The sequence below is a fragment of the Scyliorhinus torazame genome, chromosome 10 (assembly GCF_047496885.1).
Source record: "Scyliorhinus torazame isolate Kashiwa2021f chromosome 10, sScyTor2.1, whole genome shotgun sequence".
Classification (NCBI taxonomy): Eukaryota; Metazoa; Chordata; class Chondrichthyes; order Carcharhiniformes; family Scyliorhinidae; genus Scyliorhinus; species Scyliorhinus torazame.
In genome coordinates this window covers 173,314,465-173,342,089 of record NC_092716.1, presented here as the reverse complement: position 1 = coordinate 173,342,089, position 27,625 = coordinate 173,314,465, and the positions used below count along the sequence as shown (strand labels likewise).

Sequence of the window (27,625 nt, the reverse complement as noted above, 5' to 3'; positions counted from 1 at the left end):
ATGGGGGGAGATTTTAATACGGTGTTGGAACCAGGGCTGGATAGGTCGAAGTCCAGGACTGGAAGGAGGCCGGCAGCAGCCAAGGTACTTAAAGATTTTATGGAGCAGATGGGAGGTGTAGACCAGTGGAGATTCAGTAGACCTCGGAGTAAGGAGTTCTTGTTTTTCTCCTATGTCCATAAAGTCTACTCGCGAATAGACTTTTTTGTGCTGGGAAGGGCGTTGATCCCGAAGGTGAGGGGAACGGAGTATACAGCTATAGCCATTTCGGATCACGCTCCACACTGGGTAGACTTGGAGATAGGGGAGGAAACAGGAGGGCGCCCACCCTGGAGAATGGACATGGGACTAATGGCAGATGAGGGGGGGTGTCTAAGGGTGAGGGGGTGCATTGAAAAGTACTTGGAACTCAATGATAATGGGGAGGTCCAGGTGGGAGGGGTCTGGGAGGCGCTGAAGGCAGTGGTTAGAGGGGAGCTGATATCAATAAGGGTACATAAAGGGAAGCAGGAGAGTAAGGAACGGGAGCGGTTGCTGCAAGAACTTTTGAGGGTGGACAGACAATATGCGGAAGCACCGGAGGGACTGTACAGGGAAAGGCAAAGGCTACATGTAGAATTTGACTTGCTGACTACGGGCACTGCAGAGGCACAATGGAGGAAGGCACAGGGTGTACAGTACGAATATGGGGAGAAGGCGAGCAGGTTGCTGGCACACCAATTGAGGAAAAGGGGAGCAGCGAGGGAAATAGGGGGAGTGAGGGATGAGGAAGGAGAGATGGAGCGGGGAGCGGAGAGAGTGAATGGAGTGTTCAAGACATTTTATAAAAAATTATATGAAGCTCAACCCCCGGATGGGAGGGAGAGAATGATGGGCTTTTTGGATCGGCTGGAATTTCCCAAGGTGGAAGAGCAGGAAAGGGTGGGACTGGGAGTACAGATCGAGGTAGAAGAAGTGGTGAAAGGAATTAGGAGCATGCAGGCGGGAAAGGCCCCGGGACCGGATGGATTCCCAGTCAAATTCTATAGAAAATATGTGGACTTGCTCGCCCCGGTATTGACGAGGACCTTTAATGAGGCAAAGGAAAGGGGACAACTGCCCCCGACTATGTCTGAAGCAACGATATCGCTTCTCTTAAAGAAGGAAAAGGACCCGCTACAATGCGGGTCCTATAGACCTATTTCCCTCCTAAATGTAAATGCCAAGATCCTGGCCAAGGTAATGGCAATGAGAATAGAGGAATGTGTCCAGGGGGTGGTCCACGAGGACCAAACTGGGTTTGTGAAGGGGAGACAGCTGAACACGAATATACGGAGGCTGTTAGGGGTAATGATGATGCCCCCACCAGAGGGGGAAACGGAGATAGTAGTGGCGATGGATGCCGAGAAAGCATTTGATAGGGTGGAGTGGGATTATTTGTAGGAGGTGTTGAGGAGATTTGGTTTTGGAGAGGGGTATGTTAGATGGGTGCAGCTGTTGTATAGGGCCCCGATGGCGAGCGTGGTCACGAATGGACGGGGATCTGCATATTTTCGGCTCCATAGAGGGACAAGGCAGGGATGCCCTCCGTCTCCATTATTGTCCATTATTGTTTGCACTGGCGATTGAGCCCCTGGCGATAGCGTTGAGGGGTTCCAAGAAGTGGAGCGGAGTAATTAGAGGAGGAGAAGAACACCGGGTGTCTTTGTATGCGGACTATTTGCTACTATACGTGGCAGACCCGGCGGAGGGGATGCCAGAAATAATGCGGATACTTGGGGAGTTTGGGGATTTTTCAGGGTATAAATTGAACATGGGGAAAAGTGAGTTGTTTGTGGTGCATCCAGGGGAGCAGAGTAGAGAAATAGAGGACTTACCGTTGAGGAAGGTAACAGGGGACTTTCGTTACCTGGGGATCCAGATAGCCAAGAATTGGGGCACATTGCATACGTTAAATTTAACGCGGTTGGTGGAACAAATGGAGGAGGATTTCAAGAGATGGGATATGGTATCGCTGTCACTGGCAGGGAGGGTGCAGGCGGTTAAGATGGTGGTCCTCCCGAGATTCCTCTTTGTGTTTCAGTGCCTCCCGGTGGTGATCACGAAGGCTTTTTTTTTTTTTTTTTATAAAAGGATTGAAAAGAGCATCATGGGTTTTGTGTGGGCCGGGAAGACCCCGAGAGTGAGGAAGGGATTCTTACAGCGTAGCAGGGATAGGGGGGAGCTGGCACTACCGAGCCTAAGTGAGTATTATTGGGCCGCTAATATTTCAATGGTGAGTAAGTGGATGGGAGAGGAGGAGGGAGCGGCGTGGAAGAGATTAGAGAGGGCGTCCTGTAGGGGGACTAGCCTACAGGCTATGGTGACAGCCCCATTGCCGTTCTCACCGAGGAACTACACCACAAGCCCGGTGGTGGTGGCTACATTGAAGATTTGGGGACAGTGGAGACGGCATAGGGGAAAGACTGGAGCCTTGGGGGGGTCCCCGATAAGAAACAACCATAGGTTTGCCCCGGGGGGAATGGATGGGGGATATGGAATGTGGCAAAGAGCAGGAATAACGCAACTGAAAGATCTGTTTGTGGATGGGAAGTTCGCGAGTCTGGGAGCGCTGACCGAGAAATATGGGTTGCCCCAAGGGAATGCATTCAGGTATATGCAACTGAGGGCTTTTGCGAGGCAACAGGTGAGGGAATTCCCGCAGCTCCCGACACAAGAGGTGCAGGACAGAGTGATCTCAAAGACATGGGTGGGGGATGGTAAGGTGTCAGATATATATAGGGAAATGAGGGACGAAGGGGAGACTATGGTAGATGAACTAAAAGGGAAATGGGAAGAAGAGCTGGGGGAGGAGATCGAGGAGGGGCTGTGGGCAGATGCCCTAAGCAGGGTAAACTCGTCGTCCTCGTGTGCCAGGCTAAGCCTGATTCAGTTTAAGGTATTACACAGGGCGCATATGACTGGAGCACGGCTCAGTAAATTTTTTGGGGTGGAGGATAGGTGTGCGAGGTGCTCGAGAAGCCCAGCGAATCATACCCATATGTTTTGGTCATGCCCGGCACTACAGGGGTTTTGGATGGGGGTGACAAAGGTGCTTTCAAAAGTAGTAGGCGTCCGGGTCGAACCAAGCTGGGGGTTGGCTATATTTGGGGTTGCACAAGAGCCGGGAGTGCAGGAGGCGAGAGAGGCCGATGTTTTGGCCTTTGCGTCCATAGTAGCCCGGCGTAGGATATTGCTAATGTGGAAAAAAGCCAAGCCCCCGGGAGTGGAGACCTGGATAAATGACATGGCAGGGTTTATAAAGTTAGAGCGGATTAAGTTCGTCCTAAGGGGGTCGGCTCAAGGGTTCACCAGGCGGTGGCAACAGTTCGTCGAATACCTCGCAGAAAGATAGATGGAATGGAAAAAGAAGGCAGCAGCAGCAGCCCAGGATCGGGGGTGGGGGAGGAGGAACCAGAAGGACTCTCAGGGTTGTTAATATATACTGTATAATATGTATAGGTCGTTGCTACAGACCTATACTGGATATTAACAGTATATTGGACTGTTAAATTATATTTTTGGAGAGTGTTACTTGTGATAAGGCAGTTGCCAATTAGGGTTAGTTTTCATTTTTGTTATTTATTATTTATTCATTTTCTGTTTATAAAATAGGTCATTGTTATTTGTGTTGTTATAATATTGTGTAAAGGATGCACAATGTACTGCGTTGGTTGACCAAAAATTTTCAATAAAATATTTTTAAAAAAGAAGTAGGCAGCACAATGACTCAGTGGTTAACACTGCTGTCTCACAGCACCGAGGACCCATGTTTGGGCCCCGTGTTTGGTCCCGGCCCACTGTACATGTGGAGTTTGCACATTCTCCCAGTGTCTGCGTGGGCCTCACCCCCACACCCCAAAGATGTGCTGAAAGTTGACTTGCAGGCGTCAGGAGCATTTGGGAAAGCAAATGGTAGGTTAGCCTTTATTGCAACAGGATTTGAGCACGGGAATAAAAATGTATTGTGCAATTATATAGAGCTTTGGTGAGTCGACACCTGGTCTACTGCGAACAGTTTTGGTTTCCTTATCAAGGAAGTCCATGGTTGCCATAGAGTGTGTGCGAGAAAGGTTCACCAGACTGATTCCTGGGATGGCAGGACTGCCCTATGAGGAGACTATGCCTTTATTCTCTAGAGTTAAGACAAATGTGTGTGAACTCATTCAGACATACACAGGGGCAGCATGGTAGCAGTGGTTAGCACAGTTGCTTCACAGCTCCAGGATTCACAACGTGGTTCACTGTCTGTGCAGAGTCTGCACGTTCTCCCCGTGTCTGCGTGCGTTTCCTCCGGGTGCTCTGGTTTCCTCCTACAGTCCAAAGATGTGCAGGTTAGGTGGATTGGCCATGCTAAATTGCCCTTAGTGTCCAAAAAAAGGTTGGGTGGGGTGACTGGGTTACCAGGATAGGGTGGAGGTGTGGGCTTGGGTAGGGTGCTCTTTCCAAGGGCCGGTGCAGACTCGATGGGCCAAATGGACTCCTTCTGCACTGTAAATTCTATACAAAATTCTTACAGGGCTAGTAAGGGCAAATTTAGGAGGAATGCTTCTCCTGGCGCACAAGAGTGCACAGTTTCAGAATTGCAGCATTCTCCCTGCTATTGAGATGAAGAGGAATTTCTTCACTCCAGAGTGTGATGCATCTTTGGAAATCTCTATCACAGATGACATAATTGACCATGCTCAAGAGATTTCTAGATATTAAAGACATCAAGGGATATGGGGATAGTGTGGGAAACTTACATTAGAAGATCAGCCAAGTTGAATGGCAGAGCAGGCTCAAGGGGATGAATGGCCTTCTCCTATTTTCTATGTTCCTGCCAAATTGATCCCAAATTTGCTTTAAGCTCTTGCTACAAAATGATCTAAGTAATGGACACCAAGCCAACATCACAAGAATCTGAAAACTCATGCTTTGTTTCGATGATTACACAAGAATTTTGGTAAGTTCTTAAGTGAATGCTATGACATCTGACCACTTCTCTCAACCATCATGGAGTCAATATCATAAAGCTGTTGTCTACTATCCAATATAAAAAAGAGAATTGTTTCAACTCTGGCCAGACCAAGCTATGAACCAGCTTTCAGCCCATGGCTTTCATTGAATTGATATGGCACTGGAATGGAACCCAAAGTCTAACAGGGATCATTAGAAACAGGTTACGAACAGTGCAGAGACACGATGGCCTGTAACGTCTGGAGGAGCAGCAATTGAGTTGCATTGTCACTCCTCTCCTTAGTTTCTTACTTTAAACTGAAGCCGCTCCCATCACATATGACCTTCCAACTCAGGCTGGGGAAGATCACTCCAGCCCAGCAGGTTCTCAAGGCCTAGGTTCGAGGGCAGCTCAGTGGATAAGTAAGCCTGGGAGAAGGTATGTAGGTAGGAGGCAGATAGTCAGGTCGGTCCTAGGTGGGTGGGGGTGGTGTGCGTGAGTTGGCTCGGGTAGGTCAGATAGGGAGTGTAGTGGGGGATTGTAGTGCTATAGTTACCCAGAAGCTAGAAGTTGTTTTAATTCTTCTGGATAACTATTGCTGTATGACAGCTGGAACCATCTGTAGTGTGCGATTTAAATTGCATTATCGGATGGTTCCCAGTACTGGGCAAATGCCCAAAGTTTGACCTTACTGGGTGATTGCTACGTAATCCATTTCTTTTGGGGGGGGGGGGGGGTCTTCCCCAGTACATATTTGGGGTATCTCTACTACCTCCACTGTGTCCACCTCAACAATCGGTACGCCCTCTCTCCTCACCAACCCATCCATCCTTGACTTCATTAACAAACTGAAGCTTTTATATCAAGGTAGATGATGCCTGCAGTAATGAACCCTGCGGAACATCATTTTGTATTCTGCCCACCCCCTAAACCACAATCCTGACATCAGTTCCCTAATAATCATTTAGTATCTTCCTTCAGCCAATTCCTTCCCTACACTTTGTTTTCTGCTTTTTCTATTTCAGTGACAGTCCTTGAGCAATTCTATCGAAGTATTTTTGGAAACCCAAATAGAAGACTGCATGCCAATTTTATACATCCTCCAAATAGTCAGGGAATTTCATCAGATAGGATGTTTTAATTAAAAGCCATTTTGATTCATGGCGCCGAGGACGCGGGTTCGATCCCGGCCCCGGGTCACTGCCCATGTGGAGTTTGCACATTCTCTCCGTGTCTGTGTGGGTCTCACCCCAACAATCCAGATGTGCAGGGTAGGTGGATTGGCCACATTAAATTGCCCCTTAATTGGAAAAAAAAAGAATTGGGTATTCTACATTTATTTTTTTTAAACCATTTTGATTCGGAATTATTAAAATCTATACTATATTATTCCCTAATTTTAACAGACTGAATTTCAATTAATCGGTCTGTAATTACAACAATCACATTTGCTCTTTTCACAGTACACCTTAGCTTGTTTCAAATCTTGTGTAATCTCCACAACATTCAAACTTATTCATACTAATTATTAACAGTAACACTGACGGCCATAGCACTGAGGGGCTCCAGGAAGTGGAAGGGAGTACTCAGGGGAGGAGAAGAACACCGGGTATCCTTGTATGCAGATGATTTATTGCTGTATGTTGCGGACCCAGTGGAGGGGATGCCTGAGATAATGCAGACACTCAGGGAGTTTGGGGAATTTTCAGGGTACAAATTGAATATGGGTAAGAGTGAGTTGCTTGTGGTGCATCCGGGGGAGCAGAGCAGGGGAATAGATGACTTACCGCTGAGGAAGGTAACAAGAGATTTCCGATACTTAGGGATTCAGATAGCCAGGAGTTGGGGAACCTTACATAGGCTTAATTTAACAAGATTGGTGGAACAGATGGAGGAGGATTTTAAGAGATGGGACATGGTGCCCCTGTCACTGGTGGGTAGGGTGCAGGCGGTCAAAATGGTAGTCCTCCCGAGATTCCTCTTTGTGTTTCAGTGCCTTCCGGTGATGGTCACGAAGGCTTTTTTCAAGAGAATTGAGAAAAGTGTCATGAGTTTTGTGTGGGCCGGGAAGACCCCGAGAGTGAGGAGGGGGCTCTTGCAGCGTAGCAGGGATGGGGGGGGGGGGGGGCTGGCACTACCGAGCCTAAGTCAATACTACTGGGCTGCCAATATCTCAATGGTGTGTAAGTGGATGGGAGAAGGGGAGGGAGCGGCATGGAAGAGATTGGAGATGGCGTCCTGCAAGGGAACCAGCCTGCAAGCAATGGTGACGGCGCCATTGCCGTTCTCCCCGAAGAAATACACAAGTCCAGTGGTGGTGGCAACACTAAAAATTTGGGGGCAGTGGAGACGACATAGGGGAAGGACGGGAGCCTCGGTGCGGTCCCCGATAAGAAATAACCATAGGTTTGTCCCGGGGAGAATGGATGGGGGATTTGGAGCATTGCAGAGAGCTGGGGTTGTGCAACTGAGAGATCTGTTCGTAGACGGGACGTTTGCAAGTCTGGGAGCGCTGACGGAAAAATATGGGTTGCCCCAAGGGAATGAATTTCGATACATGCAACTGAGGGCTTTTGCGAGGCAGCAGGTGAGGGAATTCCCGCAGCTCCCGATGCAGGAGATTCAAGATAGAGTGATCTCAGGTACATGGATGGGGGATGGTAGGGTGTCGGATATATACAGGGAAATGAGGGACGAGGGGGAGATCATGGTGGATGAGCTGAAGGGGAAATGGGAAGAAGAGCTGGGGGAAGAGATTGAGGAGGGGCTGTGGGCTGATGCCCTACGTAGGGTGAACTCTTCGTCCTCGTGCGCCAGGCTAAGCCTGATACAATTCAAGGTTTTACACAGGGCGCATATGACCGGAGCAAGGCTCAGTAAATTTTTCGGGGTAGAGGATAGGTGTGGGAGATGCTCGAGAAGCCCAGCAAACCACACCCACATGTTTTGGTCATGTCCGGCACTGCAGGGGTTCTGGGTGGGGGTGGCAAAGGTGATTTCGAAGGTGGTGGGGGTCCGGGTCGAGCCAGGCTGGGGGTTGGCTATATTTGGGGTTGCAGAAGAGCCGGGAGTGCAGGAGGCGAAAGAGGCTGATGTCTTGGCCTTTGCTTCCCTAGTAGCCCGGCGAAGGATATTGCTTATGTGGAAGGAAGCCAAACCCCCGGGCGTGGAGACCTGGATAAATGACATGGCAGGGTTTATAAAACTAGAATGGATAAAGTTCGCACTAAGGGGTTCGGCTCAAGGGTTCACCAGGCGGTGGCAACCGTTCATTGACTACCTCGCAGAACGATAAAGGAAATGGGAAGGTAACAGCAGCATCCCAGGGGGGAGGGGGGCCCGGGCGGGTCCTCAGGGATGTTTGTGTATAGATATTTGTACTAGGTTATGTATATTGGATTGTTTGATTTTATTTTTGGAGAGTTATTATTTTTGATATGACAGTTGCCATTTAGTTTATATATTATTTATTTATTTGTTAAAACGGCCACTGTTATTTATACTGTTTTATTGTTGTAAAAAGGAAAACCTTTGTATTGTTTTGTTTGGCCAAAAAGTTTTGAATAAAATATATATTTTTAAAAAAACAGTAACACTGACCAAACTTAATTTGTCTTCAATATTCTGAGATAAAAAAAAACATATATCCAAGAGGATTGGTTTTGAATCTTTTCAATCGTGATCTCATTTGTATAGAGATCCTGAACTCTGCACAAGTCTGCAAGTTTTGGCCAGTGAATACTTCAAGGAAGTACTCAGAGCATTTTACTTTCTGTTCATCCATAGTTTCATTCCAACTGGGATCTTTAAAAGGTTCTCAACTCTTCTTTGAGCTCCACATTGCTTTTCTTCTGATAACTTACGAAAAATAACTGGTCACAAATTAGCAATGTACTCACATCCTCATCATCATCTATGGCTTCTCCAGTGAAATACAGAACCGCTCGAGGGACTATCCGTTCACGGAAAAAATGGCCAATTTCAAAATCTGTAGCTAGGTTAAACTCTGAATCTTCATCCTAGGAAACAAGATGAAATTATGTTGCAACTATTTTAATCTGTGCAATATAACTAATTACCAGTATGGTGGAATATTACTTGTAATTTAAGCTCCTGATAAAAGGGTTCTACTTCACAGGGTTTAAAAAAAAAAATCTTACTTATTGAAGAGAAAATGGACTATGTTAGTGTTAAATGTTGTCACCTGCATTTCAAAATAGTAACCGTCTCTGGGCTCTAGTAGATCTCGCACATAACAATACTTTGTGTGGATCAGACACTGGAATTAGAGGTCTAATGAGTGCTCTATTGATCCCAACTCATTAACAGTAAATAGAATTACACAAAAAAACGTTACCAGCTACAGTTGTACCCACCTCTGTTCAAAAGTCCACAGGTACTAAGGAAATTCAAGAGGGTATACCCTACACAATTAAAGCTATCATAAAGAAGTTCCAGATTTGTTTGACAGATACCAGCTAGGTACTCCACACCGCTTCAGGACACAAGGAAACTGAAGAGCCTTGCTTGTAAGACATATAGCAGTATAAGTCCAACGACTATATGGACAATCAATTGATCCTATTCTTCATCAAGTAGGGATCTTGGCAACGATTTACCCACCTTTCTATTCATACAACAAAATATATCTTAATGAATTTGAGTAACCATTTGAAATTGACACTGTAGGCAAGTTAGAAATTCTCAAAAAAATATTCAAGTGAAGAAATGAAGTAGGGATAGCTCTCTGGTGTGTTACACCCACTGGAATGCGTCATTTAAGAGTATCCTGCACAATTGGATTATAAAATGCATATTCAGAAACATAACTCAATCCTCAATATTACTCTGCCACGGCATTGCTAGTGAGATGTTGGGCAAAGGCTAGGCACCTGTAGGAAGACTGATCACACCTCCATCAATTTCCCTCAAACAAGTCTCTGAAACACTAGCAGTGGCCTCAGGGAAAGGTAGGAGGTACATGAAGAGAGATGACCATAAAGGGGAAAAAAACAGCAATATCCTGAAACATTTAATTCCAATTAAGCAGCATCTACAGTCTGCTGCATAGAATCAATTCCCCATCTCAGTTAAAAGTACTCACCATTTCTGCCTCACCATGTCCAGAAACTGAAAAATAAAAAATAAAAGTCAGTTTCTTTCCTGCATTGGTGGTCCTCTTAGGGAAGGAACAGATGTGCGGGACAACACAAATTGGTTTTTCATATAAAGGACAGTGGTGGTTAATTCTGTGCTGATAAAACCTATGACAAGGTTGGAACTATCCTTAAAGACCTTCGGGCCTAATCAATTAATAACAAATTCATGGGCGGCATGGTGGCGCAGTAGTTAGCACCGCTGCCGACAGCGCCGAGGACCTGGGTTCAATCCTGGCCCTGGGTCACTGTCCGTGTGGGGTTTGCACATTTAAATTGCCCCTTAATTGGAAAAAAAGAATTGGGTACTTTAATCCATATTCAATTTAATTCTTTGAAATAGGCCACTTAGTTCCGTAACTAAATTATGGTTTAAAACTAACAAATTTGTTCTAAACCAGTTTCTAAATGAAAACACCTCTTATGTAGCCTGTAAGAATGGTAAGAAGTCTTACAACACCAGGGTAAAGTCCAACAGGTTTGTTTTGATGTCACTAGCTTTCGGAGCACTGCTCCTTCCTCAGGTGAATGAAGAAGTATGTTCCAGAAACATATATATAGACAGATTCAAAGATGCCAGACAATGCTTGGAATGCGAGCATTAGCAGGTGATTAAATCTTTACAGATCCAGAGTATTAATCACCTGCTAATGCTCGCATTCCAAGCATTGTCTGGCATCTTTGAATCTGTCTATATATATGTTTCTGGAACATACCTCTTCATTCACCTGAGGAAGGAGCAGCGCTCCGAAAGCTAGTGACATCGAAACAAACCTGTTGGACTTTAACCTGGTGTTGTAAGACTTCTTACTGTACCCAGTCCAACGCCGGCATCTCCACATCATGTAAGAATGGTAGCAAGAGCTCATTCATGGGAAACAATAGTGAAACTGATGACTGCAATACGAGCACATTCTTTAAGCGGAATCTGATTTGTAACTCTGGCATTAAAACAGACTACATACCCATTCTATCTGTTAAATCATGCGATTAATGTGGTTACTACTTAGCTAGGTTCAGTCGTGAAGCACTGCTGTTTCCTGTTGGCTGACAATTTTATCACTTGTAATTACAGGCATGTTAAATTATAGACAACCCTGTTCAAGCATTTCTCATAAGCACTTAATTGCATTCCTTTCCACCACTTCAATGAAAAGGCTTGGCTGATCAAATTCCAGTTACACCTCTATCACTCCCCTTGTCGCCAAGAGAATTCATTCTTAAGAAAGCTCTAACATTCCAGCTAGTGTGAAAGCTGACCAAGACAAGAGCAAACATGTCATTAAAGGAGGGTTCATTAAATGTGTAAAGTGGCAAGATTACTGAAATAGCTAGTCTCATTTTAAGTGCCTCCAGAGGGAATCATGCAAGGTGGTCTTTAATGGAACCAAGTTATTTGTGCATGCTAACCTGGCGCACAAATATCTGAGGATTTTATTTTGTTTTAACATAACAATATCAGAGGGGTCCAGATGTTTACACAGTTGCACAAGTATGTGTAACGTTTTGCAACGGAGGTTGGGACATTTGCAGTCATGGAGCTTTGCAATACTGGCCTCACATTTACGTTTCCGATTTACAAGGAAATATTCAGGTAATAATACTTTATCGCTGGTGTGAATATTGGTGCTACTGTTGATGAAGAGGTGATAAAGGCAGGTTTTAATCTATTGTATACTAGTAGGATAAATATAGGCAATGCACAAACCAAGCACAAGACCCAAGTGTTAATAATAAGATATCTTTCTCTCTCTTCCCACCCTTTCCTATTATCAGTATTATGCAGATCTTGAGCTAATATTGTGCCAATTTCTGTTTCACCACCAAGGAAGTCATATTTTATGTGATAAAGTCACCCACACTAACAATAAAGGTAATATCAGTTGAACGAAGGGATATATACCAACCAAAAACTCAATGAAAAGTGACAGGTTAGGCGGTAGTTGAGCATCTTTAAAACCCACTTTTTAATTTTCGGACAGAAAGCTAAACTATATCTGAATGTTTATTAAAAAAACAATGTTAAAGCCTACCTGCAGATTAGACTGGGTAGGTAAAAAGCCTCAAGTTAATAGCTACACAGTTCAATTCAACCAATTCACTGTAGATTCATGGGAAATTTCAAAATATTATAATCAAGTATTTTAATTCATTATTTCTGGATGTTCCTTTTAGTTATACTTTTATAAGTTTTTCTTACATTAATTTTTTTTATTATTGGGCAAAATATAAATAAATTCCATTTAAACTGACATCTAGGTGGTACAGTGCATTAGATATTGGTCTTTTACCTCTATGATGGGTTCAAATTCAGCCCATACGATGGGATCAGCCTGCTGTGAAGCAATTTATCCAACCTTAACTCCAAGTTGTACAAACACCACAAAACTGCTACTTCAGCACAACTGTTAATTCAATTTAAAATAGCAAATCTCTGATCAAAAATAATGGAATAATAGGACATTTAAATTGTATGGCTTTTAATTAAAGGAGTTAGTGTGGAACTGGATTTTTTAAAAAATAAATTGATCATAGGATTTGTGGTATAGAAAATATCTACTTTCCTTCTCATGAAGGTAGAGGGAGCATTTGAACAAGCAGGCTGTAAGGTGAATTGTACATTATAATGATCCGCAAATGCTCACCGGCAGTTATTCCCAATAGTAATTTTGAAATCAATAAATCATAGAATTCCTACAGTGCAGGAGGCTATTCTACCCATTGAGTCTGCACCGACCCTCTGAAAGAACACACTACGTAGGCCCACTCCCCGCCAACCCATAACCCCACCTAACCTGCACACACAGGGGAAATTTAGCATGGCCAATCCACCTAATCTCTCAAGACTTACAAGGTGAATAAGTGAATGGTGAACTCTGCAGCATAAAGTTAAAGTCTTCTGTGCACATGTACATATACCACCTTGATGCTTAGACGGTACAGTTGGTGGCTTTAATTCTTTGCTCCAGGAATAATCTCTGGAATTATGCAATTACAGTGGGTGTTGTCAATTACTCCCCCAAAAAACAAAGTGCACCGTGATTCACACCCAAAAAAAAACCCCTTTAAAACCATAACTTTCCACAATGATAACTTTTTGGATTTTGTTGTTACGGGTGGCAAATTATTTGGATAGTGTCATTACTGTACTCCATTTTAAATTAAACTATCATTTTGCATCTCCATAAGATTTCAGTATAATATTCACTCTGCCCTTCCCAGAAAAATTCCAATCTGATTGTTCATGACAGTTATGAAAGTTTACCTTTGAACAGTTGCAACATACAACTATCCCAACTATGGGTGGGAGACTCAATGGCACTGGGTGTATATGTCTTCCACTGATGACTCATTACAGAGCACCTATGTCCAGGAGTCATACATTTTAAGCACCAACAAAAATCAACGGCACAAACTAATGGAAGGTGCTGCTCAAGGCATTTCACTTTGTTCCAACCATCGACAAATATTGATTTGAAGCAGTAATTTCAATTCTCTCTTTCAGGCTGTTAATCACTTCAAAGAAGCTACTATTAATGATTGGAAATAAAACGCAGTTTCCATTTTTGGGCAGCATGAAATAATATCAAGCACTCTTGAAATTAGGTTTTCTGAAATGAGGCTTTCAGCTTGCAATCTTCAGACCAAATGCAAAAATGCCAAATTCCAGATGGTCACAATAATTTATATTACAGGAGAAAAGGGTGTTGATTGGTTGAAGCAGTACGATGGAGAAAGCAAAAGGAACCAGAGGCTCCCCATGCCTCTGGGTAATTCAAAAAAGGCTCATGGCTTGAACATTTGCCTCTAGTTCGCAGTCAACGGCCTCTGTGTATGAATGTATGCCGCTTTGCGCAAGCATAAATGGGTCACCTTACGAACTTGAATGTGTTAGAAATTTATTACTGTAGCAATGAGCAGACTCAGGATTGTTCAGCAAGTGCAACAACCATAGGTTCACTCCTGCAATAATGGACGGCACCTTCAAAAGGTGGAGGCAGGATGAGGGGACACTGACGGTTAGGGACATGTACACGGATGATAGAAGTAGCGACCCTGGGGGAACTCACAGAGAGGATCCAACTACCAAGTGGGAATGACCTGAGATACATTAGTCAAAACCTTCCTCTTTAAAGAAACAACAATGTACCCCCAGATACCAGGAGACTCACTCGTAGAAAGACTTCTGAACGCAGGTGCCCTTGGGATATGCTAGGGTGACTGCTGGAGGAGGTACACTCTCCTCTGGACGAGACACGGAAAATATGAGAGGAAGAACTAGGCATAGAGATAAGGGGAGGATCCTGGATCGAAGCACTGCAAAGAGAAAACTTCACCCCCATGTACGCAGGGCTGAGGCCAACGCAGCTAAAGATGGTGCACAGAGCGCACCTAACCAGAATTTGAATGAACAGGTCCTTCCCAGAGGTGGAGGACAACTGCCAACAGTACCAGGAAGGCTCAGCCAACCACACCCACAAGTTCAGGGCTTACCCCAGGCTGATTGGGTAATGGACGCCCTTCTTCGAGGCCATTTCCAGGATTGTGGGTTTGGGTGGAGAAATGGCTCAAAATGGCAATCTTCAGGGGATCAGGTCAGCCAGAGCCAATGCCCGAGTCTTTGCCACCTTGATCGCCTACTGGAGAATCCTGCTTGGTCGGCAGCACCACCCAAGACCACAGACTGGCTGTCCGACACCTGGCGAAATTTCTCAGGCTGGAGAAGAAGGCTTCCGTAGGAAGTGGAAGATGTTCACCAACCAGTATAGCAGGGTGGGGGGGTTAAGGTAAACAAAAAGGAACACGAGGTACGAGCAGGGGGGACAAAGCCGCAAGGGATGGCAAGCTAAGACCCAAACCTAGTTGTATATAAATGCCTGTAAATGTGTGTCTCGGCCATTTTGGGGAATGCAAAATATGTATGCCAGCTAAAGGGGGTTTTTCGGCCACAGATGTTATGAAGCTGCTCGCTTGTAAATGTGTTGGTTTTTGCACTTTTTTCCCCAGGTAATGTATCATTTATAATTCGTTGGATATAATTTTTTTTAAATAAATTTAAAGTACCCGATTCATTTTTTTTTTCAATTAAGGGGCAATTTAGCAGGTCAATTCACCTACCCTGCACATCTTTGGGTTGTGGGGGTGAGCCCCACGCAGACACGGAGATGGACAGTGACATGGGGCCGGGATCGAACCTGGGTCCTCGGTGCTGTTTGGCAGCAGTGCTAACCACTGTGCCACCATGCCGCCTTTATGTTAGATATAAATTATGAAAACTCAAAAGAAAAATTCCAAAATAAGGATTGGTCAACAAGTGCTCCCCAGTTGCAGAAACACATTCAACAGATGTTTTGTTGTGGGTTTTGCAAGCACGGGCTGGTTGAGTAGTTTGCACTCTACCCATTATGAACTGCAAGATCATCTTGTTTGATTCGACCAGATAATCATTGGGAGGTATGGCCTATGTACCTGGCACTGGATGAATTATCTAATTTTAAGTGCCATTGTGGTGCTAGGTATATAGACTGTATGTCTCAATGATCGGCTGATCAATTCAAACATGTTCCTCGGCCACTGAGGCAGCCCAGTAAGGTTGATTCAACCGTGGGGATCTCAGAAGGCCAAACATTTAAAATAAAGATGCACGCATGTTTCTTTAATATAAAATTGGGAAATGTTGAACAAGCAGAATTCACTACTTCTGTTGTACACATTATAAATGTATTAATTATTGCAGCATCCAACCACTTCAAGACATTCTGCAATATACATCCCAGCTTCAAATATACAATTAATATTTCATGGTTTTTCAGGCTGGGTAATAAGACACACAAACAAGTGGAAAAGAGAATGAGCCCAAATGTTTGCATATAGGCCAAATGTATAGAGGTCCAAAACTAAAGTATATACGCTCCATATTTGGGCACAGGTTTGTGATCCGTGAATTTCTGGGTTACAAAATTCCTGTATAGCAATACCAGAAAAATATTGACAGGTTATATATAGATGTTCAATTAAAACACAAACAAAAATCAGTTTCAGAGTTGTTGCACTGCTTGTGATCTTCAGATAGTTTCATGATTTTCCTTTTGAAAGGGCTGTCGGAAAATCATGAATCAGCTTGAAATTCAGAGGCAGCTTCTATTCACAGCTATCGTCAGAAGTGTGTTCTTGATTGAATACCTGTGAAATTCCTATTATCCTATTCAATCTTGGTGCTTTTGAGGAATTAAATAGTGTGTTTGAATTGTGTTGCATAGTAGATTTTGAAACTATATAGTGAGAAACAGCAAATCGCAGTCTTCAGGTTTGCTCATCAAGAAAACACACACCATTCAGTCTTTTGTCCGCTGGCCTCTTAAGATGTGTAACACAGAGACATCCAAGGGCTCCAATGCTTTTCACTGTCAGTGGAGATTTATGTTACTTCTCAGGAGACATTAGATTTTTTACGCTGAGAGATTACTCGTAAAATAGAATCTAATTATATTTATTAAATTATATTGAACAATATCAACCACCCAGGCAAAAGAAAATTCTTCAAATTCCTCTACAGAATGGAAAAGATCTTGTGCAGTTTATCTGGGTTGCAAGTACGGAAGTTTTTCTCCAAATTGAATTTACTGTCACTGTGTCCACATATGGTTCAATGTGAAGAACATGTTAATGATAGCTGAGGCAGTCATTAAATCAATGTTGTTGTCTGCAGTGTTATAAACTAATAGGATAAAGTTACAGTGGGATCGCCTATAGGGCGCACATAAACTAACATTACATTATACCTTTTAATAGTAATGACCCATGCTGCATATATATCAGACGAGATGTAACCAGATGGCAACAATCGCTGTTACCATTTTACTAGTGATTGTATGAGAAATCTTGAAAGGGGAAAAATATCATGCATGATTGGGGCGGGGGTTTAAGAAATAAAGGTTCCAGAGACAGCAGATGCATAAAGCCCACGATTTGTCACCTTGGGCCTGTCTCTGTGCATGTGTTGTCATGCAAATGCCTTTAATTTCACAAAAATTACTTTTCAAAAAATAAACTGACTGGAAGTTCAATACTTCAAAAAAAAAAAAAAAAAAAAAAATTTAGAGTATCCAATTCATTTTTTCTAATTAAGGGGCAATTTAGCATGGCCAATCCACCTACCATGCACATATTTGGTTGTGGGGGCGAAACCCACGCAAACACGGAGAGATTGTACAAACGCCACATGGACAGTGACCCCGGCGCCGTGAGGAAGTTCAATACTTAAAAGAAAACGAAACAGAAAACTGATAAGACGCGAGGCCAACATACAAGATGAGAGTGGGAAAGGCAAACAAGAATACCTTCCGAAAGGAAGTTTAAAGAGTGACACTTCAAAAAAAATTATATCAAAACCCAACACTCTTAAGGAAGAGTTTCGAAAGGCAAAGTGTTGTATTTCAATCAACACAGTCTTCAATGCGAACTACGCACGATTCAGATACAACCAATGGACGAAAAGCCCCCGTGCAGGACTAAATGTCATCGCCTGCTGGTTCCTGCTATCTTGAAATGTGTTAAATGAAAGTGATCACCTGTTCTACAACGACTGCAAGACGTATTAATTAAATTCCTTTCAGGGAATATACAGACAGAAGGTTAAGAACTGGCTTTACCAATCCCGACACAGAAAAGCCATCAAAGTTATCTGGAAAAACTGAAGGGAGCAATAATCTCTCTCTCAAGTTAAGGAAAGCCCCATCGCTTGAGTATAAAGATTCTATCCAAGGTATAGTGACTTTCCATCAGAAGTGTGAGAAATGAACATTCTGGTTGTTTTTGTGTTGTTTTTACATGTATATACTCTGGTTCACAATTAAGTCGGGACGGGTGGAAAGGATGAATCAAACTCTTAAAAATCGTGTGTCAGAAATAATACTAGAAACTAGGCTCCCCTGGACAAAATGCTTACCGAAAGCCCTTCTAAGAAAAGATTTGGGGCTGTCCCCATACGAAATGTTGTTCGGATTGCCATACCTTGGAACAATGGGGAAATTGCCCATTGCAGAATGTAAAGATATCTATGTAAAGAAATATATACTGGCACTGTTCCTCATTATCATTCCTCAGGAGACAAGGACTGCTAGCACAGACACCTCCCCTTGAATTCGCAGTCCACAAATTTAAACCAGGAGATTGGGTACTGGTGAAATAGTGGAAAGAAAACAAGCTTCAACCCACTTGGGATGGGCCGTTCCTGGTTTTGTTAACCACAGAGACTGCCATACGAACTGCTGAAAAAGGTTGGACTCATTACAGCAGGGTCCCATTAAATCACCACCGGAACAGGAACAATGGCATGTGGAGGCCACTGAGGAACCATTTAAGGTAAGATTGAAAAGACACTAAATCCTGAACTGTTCAATAATATGACGAAACTACAGCTAAAATGGACTATGCAATGTATAATAATATTAATGATGTGGGAGTTTGGAATCGGTCGTATGATTACATTGACAATCCCAGAAAGTCGGTGCCCTCAGGTAATACGGACTGATCTATGCACCCTCATAGACTTCGAGTCAGCGGGGAATGGAAAGGAGTTTAGGGTAGATTCTCTTCATTATTACCGAGGGGGATGATTATGGAGAGGGAGGGTTGGCTGAAAAGGTTCTGCCAATTGCCCAGAGGGGCATCACCGGTCGTCTCCATTCAACAGATTAATGGTTATTCCCCCTCAACGTGCAATGCTGGTACTTGTCACCCCGTATACATCACCGTAAAACACACGACCTGGATGGAGTCAGGCAATAGGGTTTGTTCACTTAGAAATGAGATATTCTGGGTGATCATGAGAAATGGCAAGACTGAATGCTGCTTCCGTATTTTATTAGACCAGGGAGCAACTCCCACTAATGACACTAGGGGCGACACGGCGGAGAATGAACAGGGAGTCAAAATAATTGAAGTAAAAGGTTTAGAGCAAGCCTTTGAGATAGAGACTGGCTATGAGGAACAGAATGCGAGGATTGAGTGGGTGAGGTAGAGAGAGAGAGAGATAGAGAGAGAGAGACAGTTCGTTACAGAGAAGGCTGCAATATTCGGCCAGACGCTGAAGAAAGACAATTGTTATGCTTGCGCATCAGGTAGACCACAGGCCCATATGGAGCCCTTTCCACTGGGGTGGACAGAAAATAGAGGGAGCATGGAATGTATGATGGCCCTGTGTACCAGGATGCAACAGCCTGGGGCAACAAGACCTGCACTGCCCTATCTCTGATGTTTCCTCCTGTTAATAAGAAACTATCAGCAAACCCTCCCTCCTTCTTGGTTACCGTGACGCATCACTAATGGTGTATAAGTCGTTCTGATACGGGGCTAAGTAAAGATATGGGAGACCTCAAGACTTGTATTGAGACTAAGAACGTGACCACCCAGGGCAATTACTCATCACTAAAAATACCACGTGCGGATATATGGTGGTATTGCGGATGAAAGATTCTGAGACTCACTCTACCCCCGCCCCCCCCAATGGAAAGGGACATGCGCATTAGTTCAGCTCGCCATTCCATTCAGTATAGCCTATGAAAGACAAGAGGAGAGCGGGAGTGTAAAAGGGGGACGATCTAAACGGGGCCTACCTACCTCATTTTTTTTTTAATTAAATATTTTATTGAAAATTTTTGGTCAACCAACACAGTACATTGTGCATCCTTTACACAATATTATAACAACACAAATAACAACGACCTATTTTATAAACAAAAAATGAATAAATAATAAATAACAAAAATGAAAACTAGCCCTAATTGGCAACTGCCTTGTCACAAGTAACACTCTCCAAAAATATAATTTAACAGTCCAATATATAATTATCTGTAGCAACGACCTATACATACTATACAGTATATATTAACAACCCTGAGAGTCCTTCTGGTTCCTCCTCCCCCCCCCCCCCCCCCCTCCCGATCCTGGGCTGCTGCTGCTGCCTTCTTTTTCCCATTCCGTCTATCTTTCTGCAAGGTATTCGACGAACGGTTGCCACCGCCTGGTGAACCCTTGAGCCGACCCCCTTAGGACGAACTTAATCCGCTCTAGCTTTATAAACCCCGCCATGTCATTTATCCAGGTCTCCACCCCCGGGGGCTTGGCTTCTTTCCACATTAGCAATATCCTGCGCCGGGCTACTAGGGACGCAAAGGCCAAAACATCGGCCTCTCTCGCCTCCTGCACTCCCGGCTCTTGTGCAACCCCAAATATAGCCAACCCACAGCTTGGTTCGACCCGGACTCCTACTACTTTTGAAAGCACCTTTGTCACCCCCATCCAAAACCTCTGTAGTGCCGGGCATGACCAAAACATATGGGTATGATTCGCTGGGCTTCTCGAGCACCTCGCACACCTATCCTCCACCCCAAAAAATTTACTGAGCCGTGCTCCAGTCATATGCGCCCTGTGTAATACCTTAAACTGAATCAGGCTTAGCCTGGCACACGAGGACGACGAGTTTACCCTGCTTAGGGCATCTGCCCACAGCCCCTCCTCGATCTCCTCCCCCAGCTCTTCTTCCCATTTCCCTTTTAGTTCATCTACCATAGTCTCCCCTTCGTCCCTCATTTCCCTATATATATCTGACACCTTACCATCCCCCACCCATGTCTTTGAGATCACTCTGTCCTGCACCTCTTGTGTCGGGAGCTGCGGGAATTCCCTCACCTGTTGCCTCGCAAAAGCCCTCAGTTGCATATACCTGAATGCATTCCCTTGGGGCAACCCATATTTCTCGGTCAGCGCTCCCAGACTCGCGAACTTCCCATCCACAAACAGATCTTTCAGTTGCGTTATTCCTGCTCTTTGCCACATTCCATATCCCCCATCCATTCCCCCTGGGGCAAACCTATGGTTGTTTCTTATCGGGGACCCCCCCAAGGCTCCAGTCTTTCCCCTATGCCGTCTCCACTGTCCCCAAATCTTCAGTGTAGCCACCACCACCGGGCTTGTGGTGTAGTTCCTCGGTGAGAACGGCAATGGGGCTGTCACCATAGCCTGTAGGCTAGTCCCCCTACAGGACGCCCTCTCTAATCTCTTCCACGCCGCTCCCTCCTCCTCTCCCATCCACTTACTCACCATTGAAATATTAGCGGCCCAATAATACTCACTTAGGCTCGGTACTGCCAGCCCCCCCCTATCCCTGCTACGCTGTAAGAATCCCTTCCTCACTCTCGGGGTCTTCCCGGCCCACACAAAACCCATGATGCTCTTTTCAATCCTTTTAAAAAAAGCCTTTGTGATCACCACCGGGAGGCACTGAAACACAAAGAGGAATCTCGGGAGGACCACCATCTTAACCGCCTGCACCCTCCCTGCCATTGACAGGGATACCATATCCCATCTCTTGAAATCCTCCTCCATCTGTTCCACCAACCGCGTTAAATTTAACCTGTGCAATGTGCCCCAATTCTTAGCTATCTGGATCCCCAGGTAACGAAAGTCCCTTGTTACCTTCCTCAGCGGTAGGTCCTCTATTTCTCTACTCTGCTCCCCTGGATGCACCACCAACAACTCACTTTTCCCCATGTTCAATTTATACCCTGAAAAATCCCCAAACTCCCCAAGTATCCGCATTATTTCTGGCATCCCCTCCGCCGGGTCCGCCACGTATAGTAGCAAATCGTCCGCATACAAAGATACCCGGTGCTCTTCTCCTCCCCTAAGTACTCCCCTCCACTTCTTGGAACCCCTCAACGCTATCGCCAGGGGCTCAATCGCCAGTGCAAACAATAATGGGGACAGAGGGCATCCCTGCCTTGTCCCTCTATGGAGCCGAAAATATGCAGATCCCCGTCCATTCGTGACCACGCTCGCCACTGGGGCCCTATACAACAGCTGCACCCATCTAACATACCCCTCTCCAAAACCAAATCTCCTCAACACCTCCCACAAATAATCCCACTCCACTATCAAATGCTTTCTCGGCATCCATTGCCACTACTATCTCCGTTTCTCCCTCTGGTGGGGCCATCATCATTACCCCTAACAACCTCCGTATATTCGTGTTCAGCTGTCTCCCCTTCACAAACCCAGTTTGGTCCTCGTGGACCACCCCCGGGACACATTCCTCTATTCTCATTGCCATTACCTTGGCCAGGATCTTGGCATTTACATTTAGGAGGGAAATAGGTCTATAGGACCCGCATTGTAGCGGGTCCTTTTCCTTCTTTAAGAGAAGCGATATCGTTGCTTCAGACATAGTCGGGGGCAGTTGTCCCCTTTCCTTTGCCTCATTAAAGGTCCTCGTCAGTACCGGGGCGAGCAAGTCCACATATTTTCTATAGAATTCGACTGGGAATCCATCCGGTCCCGGGGCCTTTCCCGCCTGCATGCTCCTAATTCCTTTCACCACTTCTTCTACCTCGATCTGTGCTCCCAGTCCCACCCTTTCCTGCTCTTCCACCTTGGGAAATTCCAGCCGATCCAAGAAGCCCATCATTCTCTCCCTCCCATCCGGGGGTTGAGCTTCATATAATTTTTTATAAAATGTCTTGAACACTCCATTCACTCTCTCCGCTCCCCGCTCCATCTCTCCTTCCTCATCCCTCACTCCCCCTATTTCCCTCGCTGCTCCCCTTTTCCTCAACTGGTGTGCCAGCAACCTGCTCGCCTTCTCCCCATATTCGTACTGTACACCCTGTGCCTTCCTCCATTGTGCCTCTGCAGTGCCTGTAGTCAGCAAGTCAAATTCTACATGTAGCCTTTGCCTTTCCCTGTACAGTCCCTCCGGTGCTTCCGCATATTGTCTGTCCACCCTCAAAAGTTCTTGCAGCAACCGCTCCCGTTCCTTACTCTCCTGCTTCCCTTTATGTACCCTTATTGATATCAGCTCCCCTCTAACCACTGCCTTCAGCGCCTCCCAGACCCCTCCCACCTGGACCTCCCCATTATCATTGAGTTCCAAGTACTTTTCAATGCACCCCCTCACCCTTAGACACCCCCCCTCATCTGCCATTAGTCCCATGTCCATTCTCCAGGGTGGGCGCCCTCCTGTTTCCTCCCCTATCTCCAAGTCCACCCAGTGTGGAGCGTGATCCGAAATGGCTATAGCCGTATACCCCGTTCCCCTCACCTTCGGGATCAATGCCCTACCCAGCACAAAAAAGTCTATTCGCGAGTAGACTTTATGGACATAGGAGAAAAACGAGAACTCCTTACTCCTAGGTCTGCTAAATCTCCACGGGTCTACACCTCCCATCTGCTCCATAAAATCTTTAAGTACCTTGGCTGCTGCCGGCCTCCTTCCAGTCCTGGACTTCGACCTATCCAGCCCTGGTTCCAACACCGTATTAAAATCTCCCCCCATTATCAGCTTTCCCATCTCTAGGTCCGGAATGCGTCCTAGCATCCGCCTCATAAAATTGGCATCATCCCAGTTCGGGGCATATACGTTTACCAAAACCACCGTCTCCCCCTGTAGTTTGCCACTCACCATCACGTATCTGCCCCCGTTATCCGCCACTATAGTCTTTGCCTCGAACATTACCCGCTTCCCCACTAATATAGCCACCCCCCTGTTTTTCGCATCTAGCCCCGAATGGAACACCTGCCCCACCCATCCTTTGCGTAGCCTAACCTGGTCTATCAGTTTCAGGTGCGTTTCCTGTTAACATAACCACATCTGCCTTAAGTTTCTTAAGGTGTGCGAGCACCCGTGCCCTCTTTATCGGCCCGCTCACGTTCCACGTGATCAGCCGAGTTGGGGGGCTTCCTACCCCCCCCCCCTTGTCGATTAGCCATCACCTTTTTCCAGCTCCTCACCCAGTTCCCACGCAGCTGTATCTCCCCCAGGCGGTGCCCCCCCGCCCATCCTCTCCCATACCAGCTCCCCCCTCTCCCCAGCAGCAGCAACCCAGTAATTCCCCCCTCCCAGCTAGATCCCCCGCTCGCGTAATTACTCCCCCCATGTTGCTCCCAGAAGTCAGCAAACTCTGGCTGACCTCGGCTTCCCCCAGTGACCTCGGCTCGCACCGTGCGACGCCCCCTCCTTCCTGCTTCTCTATTCCCGCCATGATTATCATAGCGCGGGAACCAAGCCCGCGCTTCTCCCTTGGCCCCGCCCCCAATGGCCAACGCCCCATCTCCTCCACCTCCCCCCATCACCACCTGTGGGAGAGAGAAAAGTTACCACATCGCAGGATTAGTACATAAAACCCCTCTTTGCCCCCCACATTCGCCCCACCACTTTGTTCAAACGTTCTTTTTAATAACCCGCTCATTCCAGTTTTTCTTCCACAATAAAAGTCCACGCTTCATCCGCCGTCTCAAAGTAGTGGTGCCTCCCTCGATATGTGACCCACAGTCTTGCCGGTTGCAGCATTCCAAATTTTATCTTCTTTTTATGAAGCACCGCCTTGGCCCGATTAAAGCTCGCCCTCCTTCTCGCCACCTCCGCACTCCAGTCTTGATAAACGCGGATCACCGCGTTCTCCCATTTACTGCTCCGAGTTTTCTTCGCCCATCTAAGGACCATTTCTCTATCCTTAAAACGGAGGAATCTCACCACTATGGCTCTGGGAATTTCTCCTGCTCTCGGTCCTCGCGCCATCACTCGATATGCTCCCTCCACCTCCAACGGACCCGCCGGGGCCTCCGCTCCCATTAACGAGTGCAGCATCGTGCTCACATATGCCCCGACGTCCGCTCCCTCCACACCTTCAGGAAGACCAAGAATCCTCAGGTTGTTCCTCCTTGCGTTGTTTTCCAGTGCCTCCAACCCTTCCACACATAGTTTCTGATGTGCCTCCTGCGTCTCCGTCTTCACCACCAGGCCCTGTATATCGTCCTCATTCTCGGCTGCCTTTGCCTTCACGACCCGAAGCTCCCGCTCCTGGGTCTTTTGTTCCTCCTTTAGCCCTTCGATCGCCTGTTGTATCGGGGCCAACAGCTCTTTCTTCATTTCCTTTTTGATCTCTTCCACACAGCATTTCAAGAACTCTTGTTGTTCAGGAACCCATGTTAAACTGCCACCTTCCGACGCCATCTTGGTTTTTGCTTGCCTTCCTTGCCGCTGTTCTAAAGGATCCACTGCAATCTGGCCACTCTCTCCTCCTTTTTCCATCCGTATCCAGGGGGGATTCCCTCCTGGTTTACCGCACAGTGTTTTTAGCCGTCAAAATTGCCGTTGGGGCTCCTATCAAGAGCCCAAAAGTCCGTTTCACAGGGAGCTGCCGAAACGTGCGACTCAGCTGGTCATCGCCGCACCCGGAAGTCGCCCTTACCTACCTCATTTGATGACAGGATTTACCTGGACTCCGTTGGCATTCCCAGGAGTACCAGATGAGTTCAAAGCCCAAAATCAGATTGCAGCTGGGTTCGAGTCCCTCTTCTGGTGGGTTACGATCAATAAGAATGTGGATTGGATAAACTATATATACTATAATCAACAGAGGTTCATCAATTATACCAGGGACGCAGTGAAGGGCATAGCAGAACAACTGGATGCAACCAGTAGAATAGCCTGGGAGACTAGATTGGCTCTGGATATGATTTTGGCAGAGAAAGGTGGTGTATGCGTTATGCTCAAAGGACAGTGTTGCATGTTTATCCCCAACAACACGGCACCCGACGGATCGATTACCCGTGCGCTACAAGGGTTAACCACTCTGGATGTGGAAATGGCACACAATTCAGGGGCAGACACATCCATGACTGGGTGGCTTGAATCATTGTTTGGGAAATGGAAAGGGTTAATTGTATCCATCCTCACCTCCATCATCGTGGTGATAGGAGCATTGGCGGCAATAGGCTGCTGCACCATCCCGTGTGTAAGAGGCTTGGTGCAGAGGCTCATCGAAGCCTTGACAAGCAGATGCCCCTGGGTCAGGATACCATTTGCCTCCTAGAAAGTGGGGAGAATGAAGGGGGGGGGACGGCCCCATAGAAAGGGAAGTTGAGAGGATGTTGGACAATTTTGGGGTAGGTTAGAGGAGGCTACGAAGTGTAAAAAGCAACAACAGTAAAAAGAAAAAAATGGGGATTTGTGAGAAATGAACATGGTGTTGTTTTTACATGTATATACTCTGGTTCACAATTAAGATGTCAACAATGAAGCATGATGGGAAAATTAACATGTCAAGTTCTGAGTAAACTATAGTGAGCGAATTATTATAACGATGTACCAGAATGACCTTCGGGGAAGAACGGAATGTACAACAGAACTTGCTAAGCAAGGGGGAGATAGCAGGTGCAAGCAAAGGGCCTCATTCTTATCTTTAACTGCCAAATCACTGTGAGGGAGAGAAGAAATAAGGGAACTGCCCTGTCTATAGTGTGTGAGATGTGTTTCTCAGGGATGGTTTCCCATGGATTGTATTTTCATGGATTGTATATAACAAAGTGATGCTGTGTGAATTCTTTGTGTCTGCTATTGCTTACTGGAGGCACCCGCTCTTGCAAGATCGATAATAAATACTTCTTCAGAATTTGACTAAGTGTAAATCTTTTATTAAGTGAGCGGTGTTTCTCACAGAAGGAACCTTAGGAGAAAGGAGACGGATCACTGAATTAAATGCAGTTACCTCAGTTCAATTTAATTCCGTGAATATGGGAAACAAGTTAACTTTAAAACAAGGACAAGTAAAGGAGTTAATCGTATGTTCTTCAAACTTTCGGGCAGCACGGTGGCACAGTGGGTTAGCTCTGATGCCTCACGGCGCCGAGGTCCCAGGTTCGATCCCGGCTCTGGGTCACTGTCCGTGTGGAGTTTGCACATTCTCCCCGTGTTTGCATGGGTTTCGTCCCCACAACCCAAAGATGTGCAGGGTAGGTGGATTGGCCACGCTAAATTGCCCCTTAATTGGAAAAAAAAAAATGTATTGGGTACTCTAAATTTAAAAAAACAAAACTTTTATTTGGACTCCAACCTTTCTTACTTCTGATATGCGTGCATGCATGTGCCATCACGTCTTGGATAATCTTTCCTCGGGTTTAGTAGTTAATAAACTTGCCCTTGGACTTCCGGTAGCGGCCATGACCAGCTAGGTCGCACACACGGCAGCTCCTGCCGGGATCGGGATTTGGGGCCGTTAACGGCACTTGGAGGGTAGATACTGGCGTGGGAATGGACGCTGGAGAGGTTCCCTCGATGCAGTATGGAGGGAACCAGAAGCGGGGCCGTCAAACGAGCAATCGTGGGGAAGAAGGCAGAGTGGGTCCGGGAGAACAAAATGGCGGTCGGCACGGATCGAGAAGCGTGGGCCCAGTGGGCCAGAGAGCAGCAGGACTTTTTGAGGAGCTGCTTCGCAGAACTAAAAACGGAGATGCTGGTCCCTATGAAGGCCTCCATGGAAAAGACGGTGGAGGTTCAGAAGGTACAGGAGAAGACAATCAAAGAGGTGGAGAGGAAGGTGTCTGAGAACGAGGACGAGATCCTGGGCCTGGCGGTCAGGGTGGAGGCGCACGAGGCCCTACACAAGAGATGGCAGGAGAGGCTGGATGACCTCGAATATAGGGCTCGGAGTCACAACCTACGGATCCTGGGCCT

At 45.9% G+C, this 27,625-nt stretch overlaps 1 protein-coding gene across 7 annotated transcripts in view; it reads right to left on the bottom strand.

Annotated features, from left to right (window-relative positions):
• nap1l4b (nucleosome assembly protein 1-like 4b) overlaps window positions 1-27,625 on the bottom strand; it is a 186,201-nt gene that overhangs the window by 40,388 nt on the left and 118,188 nt on the right. For all 7 annotated transcript variants that reach the window (XM_072518959.1, XM_072518954.1, XM_072518960.1 and 4 more), the window contains exons 11-12: window positions 10,062-10,087; window positions 8,857-8,976 (exon numbers count right to left, since the gene is read on the bottom strand). In XM_072518959.1, the coding sequence (XP_072375060.1) occupies window positions 8,857-8,976; window positions 10,062-10,087 (146 nt within the window). The remainder of the gene's footprint in view (window positions 1-8,856; window positions 8,977-10,061; window positions 10,088-27,625) is intronic.